General features: G+C 40.1%; 1 protein-coding gene across 3 annotated transcripts in view; it reads left to right on the top strand.

Annotated features, from left to right (window-relative positions):
• The window catches only part of NAA16 (N(alpha)-acetyltransferase 16, NatA auxiliary subunit), a 93,642-nt gene that overhangs the window by 38,594 nt on the left and 31,476 nt on the right, over positions 1 to 23,572 (top strand). For all 3 annotated transcript variants that reach the window (XM_030565919.1, XM_030565911.1, XM_030565928.1), the window contains 2 exons: positions 2,503 to 2,598; positions 11,921 to 12,027. In XM_030565919.1, coding sequence (XP_030421779.1) covers positions 2,503 to 2,598; positions 11,921 to 12,027 — 203 coding nt within the window. The remainder of the gene's footprint in view (positions 1 to 2,502; positions 2,599 to 11,920; positions 12,028 to 23,572) is intronic.

Below are 23,572 nucleotides of genomic sequence, written 5' to 3'. Positions count from 1 at the left end.
GGCAGGTGGCACCATGAGAGAGACCCGGCCCCAAAACTGCTAGAGCCCCATGGGCCGCACTAGGGAGGCTCGCGAGCTGGGAGTTTGAGATCCCTGCTCTAAAAGCATATCATTTTAGCAGGGACTAGCTTTCCTGTGGAAGAGAAGAAGATAGAAATAATTAAGGATTTCCTAAAAGTTAAAACTCACTCTTGGTATGGTTATTCTGGTCTTCCAGAAAAAATAGCTAATAATTTTTGAGGTGTACAATATTGGAACAGCAGATACCTATGACCAAGAAATGGAATAATAACTTGCCAATGTTTTTCTTAAAACATAATTTGAAAACTGTTTTCTGACAGTTATTCTTAAACAACTGTAAAAAAAAAAAAAAAATGTTCCACAGCTGAATAGAAAGCTGAAGGTTTTTTTATTGGATTAATTCTGGTAATATTATAAAACCACAGAATGTTACTTATTGATGTAGTAGTAGTAGTAGTAGTATGTTTTTAATGCAATGTAGATTTTCCCATGTTTAAGGAAATAATTGACACTAAAAAGGTGTCAAACTGTTAAAAGGTTTGCAAATATGACTTGAGGTTGAGTAAAAAGTCTATAATTAAGTTGTTTAACCGTAGTCTATAAATATGTTTATCGATGTGTATTTGTTACATTGTATACATAGAACTGGTAGTTAATATTGCCTAAACCAGGGGTGGCCAACCTGAGCCTGAGAGGGAGCCAGAATTTACCAATGAACATTGCCAGAGAGTTACAGTAATACGTCAGCAGCCGCACCTCCCGCCCACCGGCAGCCCCACTAATCAGCACCTCCCCATGCCTCCTGCCCATTGCAATCAGCTGTTTTGCGGTGCGCAGGAGGATCTGATGGGGAGGGGAGAGGAGTGAGAGCATGGCAGGCTCAGGGGATGAGGCAGGGGCCTTAGGGGATAGGGGAGAGTTGTGGCAGGACCTGGAGCAGAGCAGAGCAGAGGGTTGAGCAATGAACACCCCACAGCACATTGGAAAGTTAGCATCTGTAGCTCCAGCCTTGGAGTCAGCGCCTGTGCAAGGAGCTGCATATTCACCTCTGAAGAGCCGCATGCAGCTCTGGAGCTATAGGTTGGCCACCCTTGGCCTAAACCAATGTTTCTCAAACTATTGACTATTGTGAGTCACACATGCAGCTGTCACATGGGCCACATCCACACAATGTATATACTACCTCTGTGGCCCTGAGGATGTCACATGGGCTGCAACTGTGTGGTGACTGGGCCACAAGTGGGCTGCAGGTTGAGAATCTAAGCAATTACATTAGTCAATGGGTTGACTGTATTATTCAATTTTTATCTGAAACACTTGGAAACTCTCATTTATAATTATGAATAAAGAAATGTGTATATGTAATGTACATTTCACATAAAAATCCTATATCAATTTAAATTGTACTAATTATAAAACATAATAATGCTACTTTATTTTTTTTAGGTGGTCTTAGGACTATTTCCTCCCCCATGGTAAGTTCTGGAGCTCCAACCTGTGATTTCATATAGGGTTTTTATATGCTTTAGTTCCGATTTTAATATTTGAATTTATTACTTTTAGAGTTATGTATACCCTGGAGCCAGTGGGTAACATACGTGTGTGTGTGTGTGTGTATGTGTGTGAACATATATATATTTCCCCACCACCACCATCAGATCTTAATGACATTAGGCTTTTTACGTATGAAACAAATGTCCAAGTATAACTACTCAGCATTTTTCATGCTATATCCTTGATCTGAACTTCCAATATTAAGTTCTCTAAGCAATTTGACTTTTTCAACTAAATTTCACTTATGACTGTGAAAATAGCATTTCAAAACCAATAGATCAGTTTATTTTAAAGTTCTGACCACATTGGAGCTCCAAAGCATATTATGGGGGAAAGGGGAGGAGTGGGAAGGAGGTCTAAAGAAAACAAAACTTCTTAAACTTGATGTATTGACAGTCCTGATGCTAAGTGCTTACCTAGTTAGTATTAGTTTATTTACATTGCTGCAACTTTTGTAATAAAAGGCTTATTTGTATATTTTTAAAATACTTTTTAAACTATTAAATGGTAGTTCTTTAAGAAGTTGTCCTAAGTGGATTCATATTGATAGACAATTTGTTTGCATACGTTATTTGCAAATGTTGAAGTACTGTTTTGTGAATGGGATTGCACAGTATGTAGTTGTAAGAAAATAAACACCATATCCCTATGGTTGGAGGCACAAAGTAATTAGGTTCTCTGCTGTTTAATTACTAAAACAAGTAATTACAGAAGATTGCAACACACCACCTTCGTCCATAGTGTATTTGATTAAATAAATGAAAAACTTAGTGTAAATTTTTGCAGTGTTGTAACTAAATCTGTACCTTCTAGTTAAAATCTAGAATTATAGATTTCTTTTAATGTCTTTTTTAAAACAAGAATTTAATGCAAAAATAGATTTTTCTTTCCAGTGTTTCTTACATCTGTTATATTTACTGATAATAGGCACTTTAGAAGAGAGGCTTCAGATTTATGAAGAAGTTAGTAAAAGACATCCCAGAGCAGTTTCACCTAGAAGATTACCTTTAAACTTTGTTCCAGGTAACAAACTGCATATCTGTTCCATAATGCTATTAATTCTTGTTTTTTATTAAGCTGTCAGTAATTATTTTGTGCTAAATATTGAATATCCATTTATATGTAAAGGTGCATAAAGCTTGGTTTCAGCCACTTGAGGACTATACATCTCTATTGATATGGACAAAAATCTCAATAATACACTACATAGGCTGCATGATAATATTTTGCCTTTACTGATGAAACTACAGTGGATAGTTGTGTATCTATTGTAAGGAGAGAGAGAGAGAGCTATATCTATTCTTGCCTTTGCTCCTGTACTGTGTGTTAGGTGATGTCCCCAGATCAGTGTATAAAGGGTGGTAAGCTATTGTGTTAAGGGAATAATACATTTCGACTTTTGTTTCTTTAATTGTTTATACACTGTGATAACATTCCTCTCTAGCCTTTTAAAGGAGAAGTCCCCTAAGACTGACTTTATATTATTGACGGTTATAAGATGTTTGCCTGTAAAGCTAGCAGCGGAAGAAATTGGAAGCTCTACTTACAGTTGAGGTGTTGCACAGAAAACTACAGTAGAGGCTTCTCTGTACTGTTTCATTGGCCTGGAACCTAGTTGTCGGCAACTGCACCCAATGGGTTAGAAGCTTGATTTTTTTTATTTTTTTATTTTTTTAAGTATTTTTATTTGTGTTCGCATGTCCCAAGCCCTATCCCTGTATTTTATAAGCTGGAACAAATGCTGATAAATGTATATTGCAATCAACTGTAAAGTGGGCCCAGTTTTGTTCATAACTGCAGGTTAACTCTAGTGATGGTGGCTTTCCCAGGAAAGCTTCCAGCCTTCCTCAAATAATTTTATGCTACAATATAGTGCAGTGTTTTGTTAAAATTTTAACTTAATCTCTAATGTAAACTACTATTACCATGCTGTACCTTGCCAGGTTATCTGTAGCTCAAAACTAGGTTTGCAGCATTTTCCAGTATGAAGTTTAATTGTAGCAGCATATTCAGTAATGCTATAGTTAACTTTTTTTAATGACTTTGTTAAACTCTTCCAAAAAGAGAGAGTTCATGTTACATTTCAAAAACAAATTATAAAACCCCTCTATACTGAAACTTGGTACATGTTCTTAAGTATGGAAAAATGATTGAAAAAGTGATTCTTCCAGTGATTGCAGATGTGCATTGCATCCTGTGCATGGTTGTCAGAAACTTTTCCCCTTAGTGGTACCTGTTGATATGCCTCAAGTGCTCTGTCTCATGCCTCTATCAGCAGGCATAGAGGGCAGAGTTGCCTCTGACCCACCTCAGTTCCTTTTTACTGCCCTGGATTGGCTGCTGGATCAGTTGGTCTTGCTTTAACAAGTTCTCTCGGTGTGTCTTATTTTTTGTAGATAGTTACCCATTTTTCATAGTGTTAGTGATTTGCTTAAAAAAAAATTGTTGTTTTTTTGGTTCCCCTACTCTGTGTTCCATTTGTGGTACTGAGGAATGCCTCAATTTACTGTGCTTTAACCCTGGTGGTTGTTGCTCCAAGATGAGGTCTGTGAGTGACCTGCATTCCAGCTGTTTGAAGTGCCTGCTTGAGTCTTGCATATCAGACAGTTGTCAAATTTATAAGGACTTTGAGCCTAGGACCAAAAAAAGATAGATATCAGGTTGAAGTTTCTTTTGATGGAAGCTTCTCAGACTACCATTGGAGCTTTCCTGCTCGAAGAGGGGGACCACTTCTTCTTCATCTTCAGTGACAAGCATTCTGCCAGTGTTGGCAGAGTTCTGGTATTCAGTCATGATCTCCAGTGCCAAGGAATAAGCATAAGGCTTCTAAGGCAGAGGCTGGAAGAGGAAGATTTCTGGCTTTTATGCCCACTGAGAAGGGTGATAGAGGATTGAATAGATCATTGAGTAAGGAGGTGCTGTTGACTCCAGCGCTGGGACAGGCACTATCCTCAGGAAGGTCCTCACCCCCACCTGATGACTTCAAGGCTCATCAGGAACTTTTTTAAAATTGGTTGTCTCAGCTTTGAATCGCCAAGTGAAGGAAGATAAGGAGTTGTCCAGTAGACTAGGTGACATTTTTACCACGACTGGCCCCCTTGTGTGGCGTTACCAATTAATGAAGTGATTTTAGAGCCCAACCAATAACCTGTGACAAACTCCCTGCTCACTTCCTCTGACATCTGAGAGGATGAGGATTGATACTACTATATATACCTTCACAAGGCTTTGAGTATTTCTTTTCACATCCCATTCTAAGGTCATTGGTTGTTTTGAGAATTATTGAGCGGGAACACTAGGGACAGCAGAATGCTATTTCTAAATCACAGGACCCCAAAAAACTTGACCTGCTTGGTAGGAACATTTATTCTGTGTCTGAGATAGACCTTAGAGTTGCTTTTGTTAAGGTGTTATTGAGTCTCAGATATTAATCATAACAAAACTTGAGGACTAGTTTCAGGAGGACCTGAGACAAGAGTCTTTCACTGGTAGACAAAGGAAAGCTGTTGGCTAGAACATCACTCCAGGCCAATTTGGATGCTGCTGACCCATCTGCTAGGACCATGGCCTCTATTAAAATACGGAGGTGCTGATGGCTGTAGTCTTCGGGGCTGCCCCAGGAAATCCAGCATACTGTTCAGAACCTGCCATTTGAAGGACCAATTCTCAGTGCAGATAGATGACAAACTGCATGGTTTTGAATCACCCTGGAATCTTTTAAAGTCGCTGGGTATATATACACCTGCCCTGACAAGAAAACATTTTTGTCCACAGTAGTTCCGCCAATATGCTGCTTTTGCACTTCAACAAGACTTATTAAGGAAAAAGAATAGACATTATAGATGCAGACCACCCCCTTCATCAACTGCAACAGCTCCTAGTTCATCTAAGACCCCTTGAGGTGCTAAACAAACCATTTTTGATGGGTTAATTGAGGCTATTATACCAGTCTCCAAAATTCCAGCCCCTCCTTTCTCTGTTTACAAACCAGCTATTCCACTTCCTAGCTGGTTGGTCCCAAATCACTTCAGACCAGTGGGTTCTAAACATTGTGGAAGTGGAATATACCCTTCATTTTATTTCTATACCTCCCTCCTTCCTTGTCCCTCTTTTTGTGAGAGTGGTCCCTGTAGGTCCTCCTCCAAGAGGAGCATTCTTTGTTTCAGTTGGGAATCACAGAAGATGTTTAGCAGTATCCTAGAGGGACAGGCTTTTATTTCTGTTTCCTTATTCCGACAGCAAAGAGATGTCTCAGACAAGTTTCAGTCTGCATCAACTCAACAAACATCTGAAAAAGGTTGTTTTGCATGGTCTTGCTGGCCTCCATTAGCCTCTCCTTGAATTCTAGAGATTGGTATGCTGCCCTCAACTTGCATCAACACATGGAAATACATGTCATATCAGGGCCATGGAAAGTATTTAAGGCTCCTGATGAACCTTTCTTACTGCCAATTCAGTTCTACCCTTTGGCCTGTCTCCCACTCCCAGAATTTTTACAAAATGTATAGCATTAAGTGCATTTGAAGAAGCTTGGGTGTGCAAGTGTATACATAACTGGTAACTGGCTGGTGAGAGGCTGATACAGAGTTCAGGTACTATCCAGTCTCTCTTATCCACTCAACCTTCAGGGCTCTGGAACTGTTAAACAACACACACAAATCTATCCTCTCACCAGTTCAGAGAATAGAATTAATAGTAGTAGTCCTGGACTTAATTCAAGCCAGAGCTTTTCTTCCATGATCAAGATTTCAGGCAATTCAATCCATTTTAGATCTGGTGGTTCACCCAACTACAACAGAATGGAATTACATGTGGCTTCTGGGGCACATGGCCTTCTGCAGGTACATAGTCCAACATGCCAGATTGTGCCTCAGGAACTAGTCGTGGCTGACCTCCGTATTCTCTCCAAGCCATCACCCTTTAAGCCTTGTGGTGAGGGTAGCCTCTCAGGTTTTAGCCTTTCTGGACTCTTGGACAAACCTTGTAAACATATGTGTAGGCATTCTCTTTGTAATGCTCAGCCTTCATTGACACTACTGATAGATGCGTCTGCTCTGGGTGTAGGGTGCTCATCTGGGTTCCCTTAAGACACAGTTGTTGTGGTCCAAAAAGGACTTGTTTTTATACATAAATTTCAGGGAAATGAGCTATTCAGCTGGTGTCAGGCTCTCTCACCCAAATCAATGGGAAAAGTTTGCTCATTCTCACAGAAAACACAATGGCAACATTCTACCTCAACAGGCTGGGAAGGACCTACATGTCCTAGCTCTGCCATGAGGCAGTCTAACTCTGGGATTTTTTGTATTGCCAATTTGGTTGACCCCAGAGTCTCTTACTTTCCAGGGGTGCAGAATGAGCTTGCAGATCACCTAAGCAGATCATTTAAGTCACCATGAATGGTCTCCACATCCAAATATAGCCAGGTGCATTTTTCAGCTGTGGGGGACTCCCCAGGTAGACCTCTTTGTAATAATAACCACAGGAAGTGCAATCACTTTTGCTCCCTTCAAAAGCGTAGTCAGGGTTCCCTCACAGACATTTTTTTGCAGCCCTGGTGTGGGCGATCTTCTGTACGCTTTTTCACCAATTCCACTTCTTCCAGAATGTTGCTAAAAATCAGACAGGATGCACTTGAGTCATACATATAGCCCCAGCTTGGCTTCAGCAGCACTGGTTCTCCATCCTTCTCCCTGTAGGTAAAAGCTCTGACATTGCTTCCTTTGGACCCATGCCTAATTTTTCAAGACCATGGTCAGCTATTCCACCCAAATTTGAAGATGCTTCATTTAACAGCCTGGCTCCTTCATAGCTAGACCTTCAGGAAGAGTCTTGTTCAAAAGAGGGTTTTGGATGTGCTTTTAAATAGTAGGAAGGCATCTATATAGATTTATCTAATTGACGAAGTGGAAGCAGTCCTCTTGTCTGAACAATCTGGAGTCTTGCTGACACATTCTTCGACTGTCTTGGATAGCATATCTTGGACTATCTCTTATACCTAAAACAGTAAGTGTTAGCTGTTAGCTGCTAGGTGGACTTTGATAGCGGTATCTCAACTTTTCACCCTTGGATTGATGCACTCCATATTTTCTAATAGGATATCAATAAGATTTTTGAAAGGCTGCCTGCTCCTTACTGCATCTTTCAATGAAGATAGCATTTTTGGTGGCCATCGATGCTACTAAGAGGATAGGTGAACTACGTGCATTAATGCTTGGCCCTCCATGTAACATTTCTTTTAATAAGGCTTACCTGTGTCCTTATCCAAAGTTTATTTCACAAGTGATACATAACTTCCATATCAACTGTGACAAAGTTCCTCCTCTACCTTGGTGGGTCCTGTGCTTATTGGCGGATTTGCTCACCTCAGTTATCGTCCCCTCTGGTGGAACCCACAGTCTGGGTCAACTCCTCCTGTGTCTGATCAGGAGTTGTGAGGTTTGGGGGGAACCCAGGCCCGCCTTCTACTCCGGGTTCCAGCCCAGGGCTCTGTGGATTGCAGCTGTCTATAGTGCCTCCTGTAACAGCTGCATGACAATTACGACTCCCTGTGCTACTTCCCCATGGCCTCCTCCAAACACCTTCTTTATCCTCACCACAGGACCTTCCTCCTGCTGTCTGATAATGCTTGATTGTCTGATAATTCCTCAGTCCTCCAGTAGCACACCCTCTGTCTCAGCTCCTTGTGCCTCTTGCTCCCAGCTCCTCACACGCGCTTCTTCTCCTCTGGCTCCTCCCTTCCTGACTGGAGTGAGCTCCTTTTTAAACCCAGGTGCCCTGATTAGCCTGCCTTGATTGGCTGCAGGTATTCTAATCAAAATAGCTATCTCTACTGCCTTCTAGAAAGATCTTAATTGGCTCCAGGTGCCTTGTTTAACCTGAAGGAACTGCCATTTTGTTACCATGGTACTAGGGATTTGTTTAGCCTGGGGCTAACATACCTGTTCCTCAGTACTTTACTGTAGCCATCTGGCCTTGCTCCATCACACAACCAAGCAATTTATTTGCCTTTGTTCTTCCCAAACCCTCACTCAAATGAAGATGAGGAGCGACTGCACAATCTAAATGTCAGAGGAGTGTTGGCTTTCTACCTCTACAGGTCCAGGCAGTTCCACTTGTCTTTGCAGCTTTGTGTGGCGATCATGGACAGAATGAAAGGGCTCCCATTCTCTTTTCAGAAGATTTAATCTTAGCTTCTTGTATTCACTTGTGCTGTGACTTATCAAGTGCTACTCCACGAAACAGAATGACAGTACATTCAGCCAAGATTGCAAGCAGCTGTCTTCAGCCATTCTGGGTTAAGTGCCTGTCATAGACATTTGTAAAGTGGTAACTGGGTCTTCAGTACATGTTTGCAGCCCATTATACCATCACTCAACATTCTAAAAACAATGCGAGATTTGGGCAAGCTGTCCTCAAGTCTTTATTCAGATAGACTCTGATCCATCCTTCTGATTTCACAGCTTGAGAGTCACTGAGAGTGGAATGTACGTGTGCAATCACTAGGGGGAAAAAAGGTTGCTAACCTGTTCCACAGCTGTTATTCTTTTGAGATGTATTGCGCATACTCATTCTGCACCCCACCTGCCTATCCCACTGCATTGGAGTTTCCGGCAAGAGTGAACTGAGGGGCATCAGGGGTGGATCTGCCCTTTATTCCTGCTCGAAGAGTGCACTGCAGCAGAGGGTGCTTGACCCACTGTCACGGATACCGCTGAGGAAAAAGTTGCAACAGCCATGCACAGGATGCCCATACAGAGTAAAATGGACATATGCAACACATCTGGAACAACAGTTACGGAACAGGTTATTAACCTTTTATACTGTGCATGCAGAATAATGTTTTTGTTTTATTGTGCTGTATTGAAGTCCATGAGATGCTGCATTTAAGTTAATAAAAGGAATTGCCATCTTATAGAAATGTACAGGGTGCAAAACTTTTACATCTTCACAGAAATAGAAAGGGTTTGATACCATCAATTAGGATCATAAATATTCACTGCTCTAGTTAATGTTTGTTCAGTGCCTTGGAGAGTAAGGGTTTGTCTTTTAAAACCCTTTTCAGCAAGGCTCAGAGCCCAGGCCTACAGACTTGGGCTTGCACTATGGTGCTAAAATCAGCAGTGTAGACATTTGGACTAGAGCGTTGAAGCCCAGGGAGGGAGTAAGGCTTCAGAGCCTGAGCTGCAGTATCTACACTGCTGTTTTTAATGCAGTAGCGTGAGACCAAAATTGTAGACTCGGGCTCTGAGTCTCACTGCTGCAGGTTTTAAAGCACAGCATAGATGTACCCTGTAACAGCTATAAGAGTTCTCAGCACTATTATAATTCTAGAAACCAATGTAGATAAGTTACCTGATGATGAATTTGTGTCTGTTTCCCTTATGAAACAAAACCTTTCAAACTGATTCCATGTGGCTGTCACCTTCATGGAGGAGCCTTTACTTAACTCAAATATACACCATATACACTATCCTTCTTACCTTAAAATTAGCTCCGGGAGGCCCCATTGGTGTTTGAAATTGTGATTCTCGCTGTCCTGAGGACTAACGAACCTACTGATGAGATGCATATTAACAATGCACCTCAACTCTTTGCTTGCCTCTGAATGGCCTTGATACACAGGGTACATCTACACTGCAACTGGGGGAGCACAGGTAGGCATGCCTGAACTAGTGTGATTGAACTCACTAAAAATAGCAATGTAGCCTAATTACCCTAGGTCCCAGACAGATTTGTACTTGGGTGGCTAGCCCATGCTACTGTGGCTGCACTGGTATTTTTATCAAGTGACAGTGGTCAAAGTTAGCTCTGGTACATGTGCTCTAGTTGCTGAATAGCCATACCCACTATGTGCTCAAAAAGGAGTGCATTTAGTTTATTCTCTTTGGCAGGCCACAACTTGAAGATATAGATTATACAGAAACTAACAGGTGTAGTTGTAATGCTAACAAAACTTTTTCAAAGAAAAAAAATGTGAAGTTCACAACTTACTTCAGAGATTTCCTGGCACTGAAAACTGGGAGAGTGACTGAACATATTCCTTAAATTATCCTCAGATATTTTAAGATAAGTTCACTTACTTAGCAGTGTGGTCATCCCTTGAAGCACTGGGCTAGCCTGAGTTTAGTCCATATTTTTTTCTTTTGCTCCTGAAGTCTACATGTGTGTTTTGTTAGTTTTGGGTGCAACTTCAAAATTACCATTGCTTCACAACAGATCAAGCCAAAAATTAAAGGATGCTGTTCATGCCTCACTTAAATTCCAGATGTTTACTTCAACTAATCCTTTTCAGGAACATAGTTGCCTTTATGTTCTGCTTGATTTTTAAGCAGTTCATCTTGTAAATTGATTTCTGAGCAGCTAAATGACAATTTACTATCTACCTTCTATCTTCAGATTAAATGTTTTATTCCCATAAATAGGAAAACATGAAAAGAAGGAAAAAACTTCATTGCCTGTTTTTATTACTAGGGATAATTTTTGATATGGAACACTTTATATAATTGCCAGTCTGTATTGTCGAATATATTTCTTTCCATGGGAATCGGTGTGGTAATAAAAACTAGTTGCCTCATTCTTGAGCAGCACTTGAAATGAAAGCAAGATAATTCACACTTAAATGAGAGCCACACAGTGTCTCGCTGGGTTACTCTTCTCGTGCCTTTTTGTAACAAACAAGGTATTTTAGTTATTCTGATTTCTGTTTTTCTAGGTCTGTCAAAAACATTTCAGTTTGTAAATATTCCCAGCTTGGTAGCTAAAATATTTATACCACTCTAATGAGCATATGGAAAATATTCTATGCCTGTTCCCATGTGTCTTCCCAGTTGACTCATCATAATTCATGGAAATATTAACCTAAGATGCTCTCAGACATCAGTGCTAAAAAGGTTGATATGCCTATTAGTTACTTTCCTTTCTTAAGTCTCTCCCAGAAATCTTGTCACTGCTATAGAAAGATATCATAGCACAACAAGTACTGTGGTTGTGCCCACAAATACATTCATATAACTAAGTATTTCAGTAATCTCCTCCTACAATATTGATAAAGATGTGGGGACTCTGACTTATGAAACCAAGTCTTCCAATCAGTTTAAAATTCTAAAACTGATTTTAGTGTAGAAAATCATGGCCACATGTTAGTTTCCCCAAACAGAAACATTTCTTTAGGGGGGAAGATGTGCTTATTCTGTTTTTCTTCAACAGGAAAGAAATCAAAGCATTAGAACACTTTTTTCTTTGTAGAGTTTATTGGTGATAATCCATAGTTGTATAAATATAAACACTGATCAGTATACAGCACTCACAAACATTAAAATATAACCAAATACACTTTTGTTTCTAGGTGAAATATTTAGAGAACTAACGGATAAGTTCCTGAGGGTTAACTTCAGCAAAGGCTGCCCACCCTTGTTTACCACTTTGAAATCTTTATATTACAATACAGAAAAGGTAAATTTTAGTATTTATTCAGTTTTCATATAATCTGCTGTACTAATTTAAGTTGTAAGTGTATTATATAGATTTCTCTGGAATTTACAAATGACTGTAATTCAGCAATCTCCTACTTAGTAGTTAGTGTGCTGCTTTCACTACAGATTTATTAGGTGATTACTCATCACGTAGTAATATGTACATATCTGTATTAAATTTGATGACTTTGGTATAGTCAGAATCAGATAGAAATATGTACAGAAGTTTGACAAGTCAAGGATAAATGTATTCTACTAAAATGCATTCTTTGTCCTGGGATGCAAATGTGACAGGGTTGTTTCAATTTGTGGTTTAAGATGTCACAAGAAATTTTTATTATAAAACCAACAACTGGTAACAGTTCTGAATTGTGGTAATACAGTATTGTATGCTACAGAGATATTTGTTCCTTATGTCAGTTTCTGTCTAAAGTTTGTGTAGTATTATTACATTTGAGCAGGTCTCAAATTTCAAGGTATGTTACTGTTCTGTTTTGTACTAAAACTGCTTTTCCAGATGTAAATTATTGGTTTTAATGTGTCGTGTGTATACACACACAAACTGTACATGTACAAAATGTATTCAACAATATGTTATAATGCAGTTTGTATGAAAAATTGTACATAGTGAAGTTGAACTTGAACTTAAACTGTGTGATTTAAAAAACTTTAGTTTGTCTTTTTTGAGTTGTAAAAAAGCAATAAAGAGGTTTTTTCTCCTTAATTTTTGGAACTATATGAATCCAGAACTTTGAGATGTTCAGGAATATTGATGTAGATGACATGAATTGTAATAGAGAAAGTTCTTCACCAAGGATGGGCAAAATTAGGTAGGGTGGGAAGTGGTCAGAGTAGGCCAGTGTGTACTAATGAGAGGAAAGGGCTAGTCACTGCTTCCACTATGGCATGTTTTCACCTGAGAAGTTTTCTTGCCACCAGTCAAGTTGGGAACATGAAATCAAAACTTTTAAGATTGCCAGCTTATTCAGAGGGACTAACCAATAATTTGTATGCAGAGACAGAGGCAATCATCAAATTTATATGGCTTAGTATAGAAACACAGGATTTACATTTTGTGAAAATACTTAATTTTTTTTTCCACTGGAAGGGTGTAGGGTGGGGTTTCTTCATGTTTTTTTATTTTTTGCATTTCACTCACTCGTTGATGTTTATGGAAATACCATATTTGAAAGGGGTTTGAAACAAGAAAATTGGCTCTAACTTCAGTCTGAATAATTTTTAACTATTTTGAAATTAAAAGTGAAGTGATGAACGTCAAGGATGTTGTTATCCTTGTTACAGCTTTCTAGAAGCTCGGGGTGGGAAGGAATAGTTACTTATGTTTGGAGGGAGGGGCATGTCTCCTTAGTAGAATCAGCTGTCACTGGATATTGGAGCCTGTGTTGTGCATTGATTATGGGGCTTGATTTGAAAGAATCTTGCACAGGGCCTGGTAATACATGATTCTAGGAAAAACTAATATCACCATTAATTATTAATAGAAGATGGTTTGTTGATTGTGTGAAATTACCTTGTAATGGCTACAAGCATCTGTACTGGGGGAAAATACACTTCTGCTCAACGTGACAAAGTCCATGTGTGGAAAAAGAAAGATATGAAGTATTGTGCCCAAGTTGTGAAGATGCCACACACAAATGCAGAGAAAATTATGGCAAATTTTGACTTTGGTGTTTGATCAGACCATGAAAATAAAGATTATAACTTCTCAGGTACAGTAACAAGAAATCTTTGACATAAAAACATGTAACACGGTCCTGAGGTATGTCAGAGATGTTGGACTATTCTGTCACAGATGTCATTCAGTTTCGTGATTGGTTGGTTGATAGGAAAAGGATTGATTTCAAAGTCTCCCATTGATTTTCAGTGGAACTCCCTGGAAGGTTTTGTGTCTCTGCGTCCAGATCATATATGTAGAAATTAACACAGCAGGAGAACTTGGATCAAAATATACCAATAATTTTGTATTAAAAGGGACTCAACAGAAAAATATTAAAGTTTTAAACATGAGATTTGAGAGAGAACAGATTGTAGGCTGAGAACACTACTGTTGCATTTTCAGGGGAAATGTGGTTGTTCAAATTTAGAACAAAGACCTCGAAGGACAAAATCAGGTAAACAAAACAAACTCAGGAAAGCTATGGAACCTATTCCTACTTATTCAACTTAACCTTTGCATTTGGGATCAGTGTTATTGGTTGAGCCCTGGATGGGAAGAAGAGTTTGAATTGTGGCTCATGAAACTTAATCCTGTGTACATTCCTTCCCTTCTGCAAATGTGGTTGCAGAAGTAGTTTGTAGCAGTTCACGGCATTAAAATGGTGAAAAATTGTGAAAGTAAAATATCAGGCGATGGAACTTCTGAGTTGAGAATTTTGTACATTTTTAAAGACTTCCACTTTTTTTTTTTTTTTTTTTGGTCAGCTGAGCATCAAGTAAGCACATTTTAGTATGTTACGATTGGTTTGGTCAAAACCGCTTAATAGCTCAGGTGCCGAAAAAGTAAATTGATACGTGTATTTAAATTTCTAAGAGTAGATACAAGAGTGGTAGGCCTAAGTGAATAGATTTGTGGACCCAAATATTGTGTCTGTGTTTAACTTACAAAATTACAGGCTTTTCTTTTTTATCAAAATGTGTGCCTCTTTATGTTTAGGGAATAAATGCTGGCAAAGCAAATCACCTAGTATGTATTTTTCATTTCATTTCATAGACGCTTTGTGAGTTTTCTAGTGTGTTTATTTTAGGGAAAAATGTGTGGCTATGGGGGAGGGTGTGTCAATGTCAGATATTTCAGAGGATGGTGTGTATAAAATGCATAGTAAATCTAGTTCAGCAACTGGAGGAAGGTAATTTCCCTGACAGTATGATACTGATCATCTTATGCTTGTATAATGTTTGTTATCTTGAAATTAGAAATGTTAAAGATGGATTAGTCCCGTTCTTTCCTCCTTCTGCTCCCTGATTGTACCCTACAGCAGGTCGTCTGAACAGTGCTTTATACAGTCCAGTATTAAATGCCCCAAGTGATGGGGCTTCTACACATCCTAGTGCCCGATCTAAGCTTCCAGTAAGAAAGTTTTTCTTGGATTTTTTTTTTTCAAGGCTATACTTCAAAAAAAAAAAATAGTTCTTAGTTGCATTCCTTCCATTGCATCACATGAAATGTTTCTCCATCCTTGGTGTTCAGAGTCCTAGTACCCATGAAAGGATTTATTTAATACCAGCCCAGACTGTACCTCTAAATACAAACTGCAGCATTTCCCAAGACTCTTTTGGGTACCTGTGTACCATTTAGCCAGCATCTGTTTTCTCTTCCTCAAGGATAGAGTCGGTCAGCAATTTGTCCCTCATTGCTAATAGTTGCTTTTAAACAAAATACTGTTCTTGTAATAGAAGAAAAAGTTGAATGACAGATAAAACTAAAGCAATCTGTAAAACTTCTCACAGTGATTTGTGCTGAAGACAATCAAGATATGAAAAAATGTTTTCCATAATAGACTACAAAATGAATATTCCCAGTTTTAGAAGCTTCTCCGTCATTGTGCACTCTTGTAGCATTTCTTAAGATGGGAAGACTTTGGCAAATAAGTGAAATTTATAGCATGTTTTGAAAATGGTTAGATTTTACCTTAGTCTTATTTCGTGTAGCTTGTTCCATAGTAGAATTACCTTAAATGAATACCCCTGGCTCTCACAGGCTTTTTGGGGGATTTTTTACCTGCGTTATTCTGGAATAGTACAGAAAATCATAGAATAGATGAAGTGGTTATCTTTAACATATCTTGGTCCTGAACTGTTCATAGCCTTGTAAGACTGGGGCCTTGAATTGACATTGGAAGTGAACTGGGAATCAGTGGACAATGCAGAGCACCGTGTTCTATTCTCTGTGGCTTATCCCAATGAAAATTGGGCTATCAAACTGAAGCTTCTGTGTTGCTTCTACCTGCGTTGCTTCTACCTGCGTTTTCTGATACATGGATTACATTAATTTACACAGTCTGGAAATGACACATGGATAGGTCACTCTGGCCAAATCTTCTGCCAAAAGAAAGGAGAAAGGATCATAGTCTCCTAGCATAGTGAAATAAAAAATGTACTGTGCTAGGCCATTTCTAACAAGGTCAGATGTTTTAGGTCAAAATCAGAAATGGATGTAGTTGTTTTATTTGTAGTCCATTGCTTGGTCTACACTTAACCTGTACATCAGTGCAGCTGTACCAGTCTAGGATATGAAAAAACATACCCCTGAGTGACTTAGCTATGCCAACAAAACCTCCATGTAGACAGACATTTGTCAGCTCAGCTAGCGTTGTTGGGAGAAGTGGTGTTCCGTAGTGTAGATACAGCCCATATCTGCTACTTTACTCTTCCCCACTCCCAAGTGTACACTATCAAGAAGGCAAGGACAGAGACCTTTTATGCCATTTTAGGAAGGGGACTTCCCTTTATTTTAATGGTGGTCTGGTCTTTTTTTCTTTCCAGAGGACCCTCTGGTCTCTAGTTAGCTCATAATATTACTTCAGTGCACATCTGATGGTACTAGTCTGGGCATGTGAGAGCATTTCTTTTCCTCTTCCAGGCGTTTTGTCTGAACAGAAACCTGCAGTTTCTCCCTAAAGTAACTTTACTGCAAATTTCAGGTGAATAAGAATATATAAAAACGAATCTCTCCATACATGTCCAGGCATAGCTGCTTATTACAATACCCTTTAAATGCATCTTCTCTCTGCAGTTCCCCTCCCCCCATTATCAGAGGAGTAGTCGTGGTAATCTGTATCCACAAAAACGACGAGGAGTCTGGGGGCACCTTAAAGACTAACAGATTTATTTGATCATAAGGTTTCGTGGGTAAAAAACCCACTTCTTCAGATGCTTGAAGACACTCCATTAGATACTGCTCCCCTTATGAAGCAGTCCCTCCAGTTCCCTAATAAATGAGTTCAAAGAGCACAGTCTAGTACTAAGATGCCCAGAAATTGACATAGTATTTCGGGTGCTGCTTCACCAGAATTTACTAGCGGCACAATCTCTTGTGCTCGTTGATGCAGTTCTTCTATATAAGCAGCCCAAAACTGCATTAATTAATTTTTGCCCACCATATCACATACAGCACTTGTTTTATTTGCTGTTGGCATTTCCCCTGATCTCTTGGTATTACAACTTTCTAGGTTTCTCCAAGTTTTAGAAGGGGAAGACACTTGAATGTTGGGGAGATGGGGAGGGCATGACAGAACTGGCTGCTAGTTTGGCACATTGCATGTATTGTATGGCATTGCCTAAACCAGTCATGTATAAATATAATCTAGATCTTTTCTGAAAGGATATAACTAGTTCAGAACTCTTCACTACCTTCTAAGATGCATTGCCTAACTTCTTCTTGTTTTCTAGTTTTAAATTTCTCTGAGCCTTAATCGTTTAGGTGGTGGGGGTCTATTTCTAGATTTCAGCATAAAATAAAAACACAAAACTGTGTGGAAAAATTACCCTGAGTCTCTTACTACAAGGCATAATAAGGTGCTGTTTTTGATTTCCCTTCCAACTTTTAGGGACTTTCAAATCTTCTACTTGATGACAGTGGACTGTTTGGCAATATAAATTAATACTAAAAAAAGCCTCACTGAGAGAGAGGCATAAACTACTATGTAACTTAAGATCCTGCCTCAGGCATCCAAATGAAAATCTTTGACTTCCATACTGAAATTTTAAACCACTTATCTTCATGGGAATTAAGCAAATCTTGGATACAACTGAATGGAAGAAGGTAGACCAATGTCTTGAATAAAATCCTTTTCTACAATTCTTCACTGAGTCTGAGGTGCTGTTAATCAGTAGCTTATAGGTGCTTAATTCAACTAAGCAAATAGTACCTCTTGTTTAAAATGTAGTCACATTTGGTTTATTAAAATGATCAAAGCCAGTTAAGGGATTTAGAGGGTTTCCTTTTCTCAACAATCTCTTTTCAATCTTATAGCAATTATTTCTTATAATTAATTCAGAGATTACTTATTTTCCTTTTTTTAATCATATTGAACATAACATGCTGTTAATAACTAATCCATTCAGTTAATACATTGTGTTGTCGATGATACAAAACCTCTCATGTTAGTCTTTTGTCATTCTATGTCCATCAGTGCTCTTTGTTTAGGCTTCACTAAACCTGGAGTTGGACAGAGTCAAAATTCCTACTCAACTTTACTGCACGACTAAACATTTTAATTCAGTCTCTGCAGTGCCACAGTGAACCCAGTAGAGCTTTATAAAGGTTAATCTCTAACCCATGTAATTCAATAACTGAACCTCCTAGTCATAAGTATTTACATAGGTTGAAGAGTTACAGCAGAGAAGCCATATATAGTCTGTTTTTAATTACAGTATTGTTATCAAGATGCCCTTCATGTTATCAGGAAGGCGAGAGGAAGAATACAGTACATAAGTGGATTCCATCATCCTGCTCTTGGGAACATAATTTTATTCCTTATCTGTTATGGATTTTCTTGTTTTGTCTGTTTGAATACTTACCATTTGGTCTCTCACTGAGGGTTAATTAGCTGCCTTGCAAAAAGAATCCTGTAGTTAAAGACAGTAGTCTCTTCTTTGTTACTTAAACATTAGTTATATTTTTCCTTTTCTTGAAATTTTAAACTTCTCTCTAACCTCAAATGATGAGGTTGGTACTCAGCAAAAACTACTAAGGTATGGAAATGCAATTTCTTCCTATGTCAAAGGAACACTTTCAAGGGATTGATTAATTAAAACAGTACTTGAAGTAATTGTCATATTATGGGTATCTCTAGGTCCACTAACCCTGGACTTAATGTTGCAGTGTAAAGTCAGTGAACCGTGGTTTTGGGAACCCAAGGCTTGAGTGTCTACAGTGGTTGCGGACACCTAGACTAAATTTTTGAACCGGAGCTCCAGCATCCATAACTCCAGTACACAGGCCTGAGTCCGTCCAATCATATCCAAGACTTTCTACCTTCCTGTTGAAATGTGGCTGCTCTAGCCATTTGTGGTGCAGTGTGAGAAATTTTGACTGTCCGCCCCGAATGTCACAGGAAGTTTGAGTAGCCTGCTGACCCATCTTGAACCATCCTTTTGGTCGATATACCGCCAGCAACCAGAGCCAACTATGTGGAGGAGTCACCTATTTTAAGGAGATGGGAAATGCTTCTGTGAGATGCTGGTGGACATTCTGGTGGCCTTTTCTGACCCACCAAAGGCAACTGGCAGAGCTAATGACAGAGGAAGAGGAGGAAGATGCAGACATGGCAAACTCAAACTGGCTGGCTGCTGCTGCCCATAACACTTTGTATGGCCACTGATACCCCCAATGTAGCACTTCTGGAGAAGGACCAAAAGCACAAACTAGTGGGGGCACATCGTCATGCATGGGATGACCAGCAGAGAGTCCAGAACTTTTACATGAGGAAAACTAAATTTCTGGAGCTTTGTGAGCATGTTGTCTTGACCATCCAGCTTTGAGGTATGAGGGTGGCTATGCCAGTCTAGAAGTGGGTTGCTATAACTGTGTGGAAGATGGCTATCCGAGACTGCTATAGGTCCATTGTCAACCAGTTTAGTGTTTTAAAGTTGCTTGTGGGTAAAGTGGTGGCAGAGGTTTGAGGCAATCGGTCATGTGATTTACTCAAAGGCAGTAGCATAAAAGATACTTCTGAAGTAATTACTGGCTTTGAGAGAATGGGATTTCTAAATTGCATCAGGTCCATTGTTCGCCTTCAAGGCGCACCAGTACATAAACCAGAAAGCGTACTATTCCACTGTTATGCAGGCCCATGTAGAATACAGAAGCTAATTTATGAACATTAACATGGGCTGTACTGGAAAAGTTCATGATGCCAGGATTGTCTGCCAGTTGAGAGTCTGCATTCAAGGATGTACTGGGACACTGTTCCTACCAAATGACATTGTCATAAATGGAGTTACTGTTTCCACTGTTGTTGGGGATTTTGCATGCCTCGTTTTGCCTTGGTGTATGAAACCATATCCTGATCTTAGAGGCCCTAGCAAATATTTAATTACCCTCGCAGTAGCTGTAAAATGGTGGTTGAATGTGCATTTGGCAGATTGAAATCCTGCTGGCATTGTCTGCAGACCCAATCTGGATTCCAGTGTAATCAGTGCTCTTTGCATTACTGTGGCTTGCTGTGCTCTTCACAATCTTTCTGACACCAAAGGTGAACCATTTTGCCCCAAATGGAACTGACAGTGATGGTCTGCTGAAGCAGTACTCTCAACCAGAAAGTGCAGCTACTGGAGCTGGATGCACCCAGGCATCAGAAATTAGGGATGCACTATGCTCCTCCAATTTTACCACTGGCCCATGCAAGTCTGTGAAAATAATGGTACTTTTATGATGTGCTTGTGCAAAGCTTACAGTACATTAGGTAAGGGCTGGGGGTTTGATCGACATACTTTGGACTTTGGAATGGAATGGGAGTGGACAACTGTGGATTTAGATAATACTATCTCTCAATACAGATAGCATACAACTTCTAAAGTTGTCATTTACTATGTGTTTATCTTTTAAATACTAACAATTTCTTAATAAATAAAAACCTTGTTTGAACATTTATTAGGAAAGGATAATATTAAATCATTGCCAGGCAGGCTGGTTGCCATTAGCACACCGAACGTAAACCAAGTGCATGAATAAAGGCGAATAGTGGAACAATTTTCAAGATGGAAACCACCTACTATGGCGCATCCTCTGGCCTCTCTGTTCTTCTTTCCTTCCACATTTGCTGTGCACTGGGTGCTAGGGCAGAGGGGCAGGGAGGCTCATACAACAGACTGCATGGGGTATCTGTTCCATAGAGGACTTAAGTCATGGGGCTGGCACAGCATCAGTCTGCAGTTTTGCAGCCATTATTAAAAGCAGCCTTTCAGTTTTTTCTGTAGTGTGCTGTCTTCATCCTTAGCCACCATTCCTCTTCTAGGAACTGTGAAGCAAGTGTCTGAGCCTTTGCTGAAATCTGTCTTCAAGCTGTGAAACCAACCTGAGCCTTTCATCTTGCCTTTCCACTTGCAGTCAGTCCCTCTCTCTGGTACTGGACTGCTTGTTGGCTTTATCGAGAATGTCAACTGTAAGTTCAACAGAAATGATTCCTCTTGCACCAGTCCATGACGGTACCATGATCCAGTCTTCTACTCTAGTTACGCAAGTTGTCAAGGATACTATGATCTGCCAAAGTCGATGGTCCTGAAAGAGGAGAAGAAACAGAAAGTTATTGTCTCGAGTGTGTCAGTACATGAGCACACAAATTCCTTTTGGAATTTTGAGGGCATAAAATGTTACTTTGTAAAACTGTACCTCAATATATTGTCAGAGAGATGCTTCAGACCTCGGAGGCTCCCTGGACACAGCTGAGTTAAAAAGAGGTGAATAGTTAAAAATCACAACCACTTTTTTCTAAGAATTGTGGACCAGTTTGGACTGTGTAGGAAGGTGGTTGCCATGGTGTTCTACATAAGCCATCTCTGTCATTTGAGGCATTCCACATTTTAGAGAACACAACAGTTCTGGTGGCTCCAAGGTAGCAAAGAGATCTATTCCAAGCTACTGATGGGGAAGCAAACTGTTCATGCCACTGTGAAGCGCACATCTGTGAGTGGAATGGGCTGATCAGCTACCGAGGTGCCCTGAAAAATACGCCCTTCCCTGAAATATGACTGCCTATCTGGAGTTCCTGCTACTGAAAAAGTTTGCTGCTATCAGAACCTAGGATGAGGTCAAAATTCATAAGCGAGTCAATGAGATGCGATGTTAGCTTCTGCATGTTATTGGTGCCTCCCCATGGCTTCTGATACAGCCTTTTTGACTTCGTATGAACACACAAACTCCACTGGCATCCCCTTTCCCTCCCCCACCCCTCAGTACATTTCTGGACTGCATTCAGACTTCCAGACATATTTCAGACACATGATTTCATCACCCGTGCACTACATTTAACTGAAACGACTGCATTTCAGACACTACCACCCCCTTCTGCAGTTCAGAGCTTGCAGGTGACTTCTTACTTCATTGGATTGGTACAGCTTGCTTACAAGATGGGCAATGTAATGTTCTCACTTTTTAACAAACCAGCATGTCCTAACCTCCCCCTCCCCCCCAAAAAAAATAAAATAAAATTGCCCATTATTAGTAAAACATGATTTTTGGAGGCTTGTCACATTTGTACTTCCTGATATGCATTTTAAATTCGAGGTTGGGGAGGGGAGGGATACTGAGGAGCTGGCCTGCAATCTGCCATTGGCAGATAAACTGCTGCCCAGGGCTTGCACTGATTTTTGCTTTGGTTCATAAGAAGAAAATCCCTTCCATAGCAATTAATTAAAAATGGAGCCAGAAACTTACCTAGCTATGGGTTGACCTCTGCTTCTTCAGTTTCTGTTGATGGTTCCATGGTGAGTTGCTTATCTTGGCGGTACCATCAAAAAGCTCCTCTGAGTACAGTCTGAGGATGTGCTGCAGCTGCTCCTGTGACAAACCCTCCTCCAGGACTGATTTCATCACCAGACTCTCTTTGATGGCCTCATCTGGAGCCTGCTGCTGACTCCCATTCCCATGCTAGATTCTGAGATCTGCAGGTCATTGTGTGCTACTGTTGGTTCTATGCTAGGCACAGTACTCAGCATCTGGTCAAAGCTCTCATAAAACAGATGTGACAATGGCAAAGTCATCTTCGAGTGATGGTCCCTAATATATTTCACTGAGGGTTTACATGCAACGTGCATCCAGAGCTGGAGAATTTGAAAGTAGTAGTGTCTGTTGGTTCACACGTGCACCCTTGCGTCATAGTTTCGTCCGAGGATGTAAAGTGTGGGGCAGGCTAACCATGTCTCCGGTTCATTCTCACCTCCAACATCGTTGCTATGGACACCCTCATGCGGAGGGAATTGTGGCTTCATTCCTCTGGTTTCCCCAGGGAGGTTCGAAATACCATTGAACGCCTCCCTTTTGATGAATCTTTATCTTTTTAATCAGAAAATGGATGATTCCCTCCACATCCTGAAGGATTCAAGACCCACAGTTTGCTCACTCAGTGTCTATACACTTTTGTGCCTAAGCGTAAATTCTACTGCTCATCACCCACACAACAACAGTACAGGACTTCCCAGTTTTTCCACCAGCGATCATAAAACTACCACGCAAGTGCCAAAGGACCAAACCATCTCACCCTCCAGGCCTACCATCGCAGCCTTTCTCCTCACACATGCAGTCCTCTCAGAACACTAGAGAGCTGTCTGTCATCCACCTTCCTTACTGCCATTCTACTACACCATCCCCTTTGGGGGTCATCTAGCACTCTTTTTTTTTGTACCAGCTTGGAGTACAATAACAATGGACAAGTTGGTGTGAAATGTCATCCACTATGGCTATATGATTGAGTTCATCATGCTACCTCATTCACAACCCCATCCCCAATCCTTCCTTAAAGACCACTCTTATAACAGCATCCTCACCCTAGAGGTGGACTCCTTAC

The sequence above is a fragment of the Gopherus evgoodei genome, chromosome 1 (genome assembly GCF_007399415.2).
Source record: "Gopherus evgoodei ecotype Sinaloan lineage chromosome 1, rGopEvg1_v1.p, whole genome shotgun sequence".
Lineage (NCBI taxonomy): Eukaryota > Metazoa > Chordata > Testudines > Testudinidae > Gopherus > Gopherus evgoodei.
Note: the sequence above shows the minus strand (reverse complement) of the source record. Positions and strands in the feature narration are given on the sequence as shown.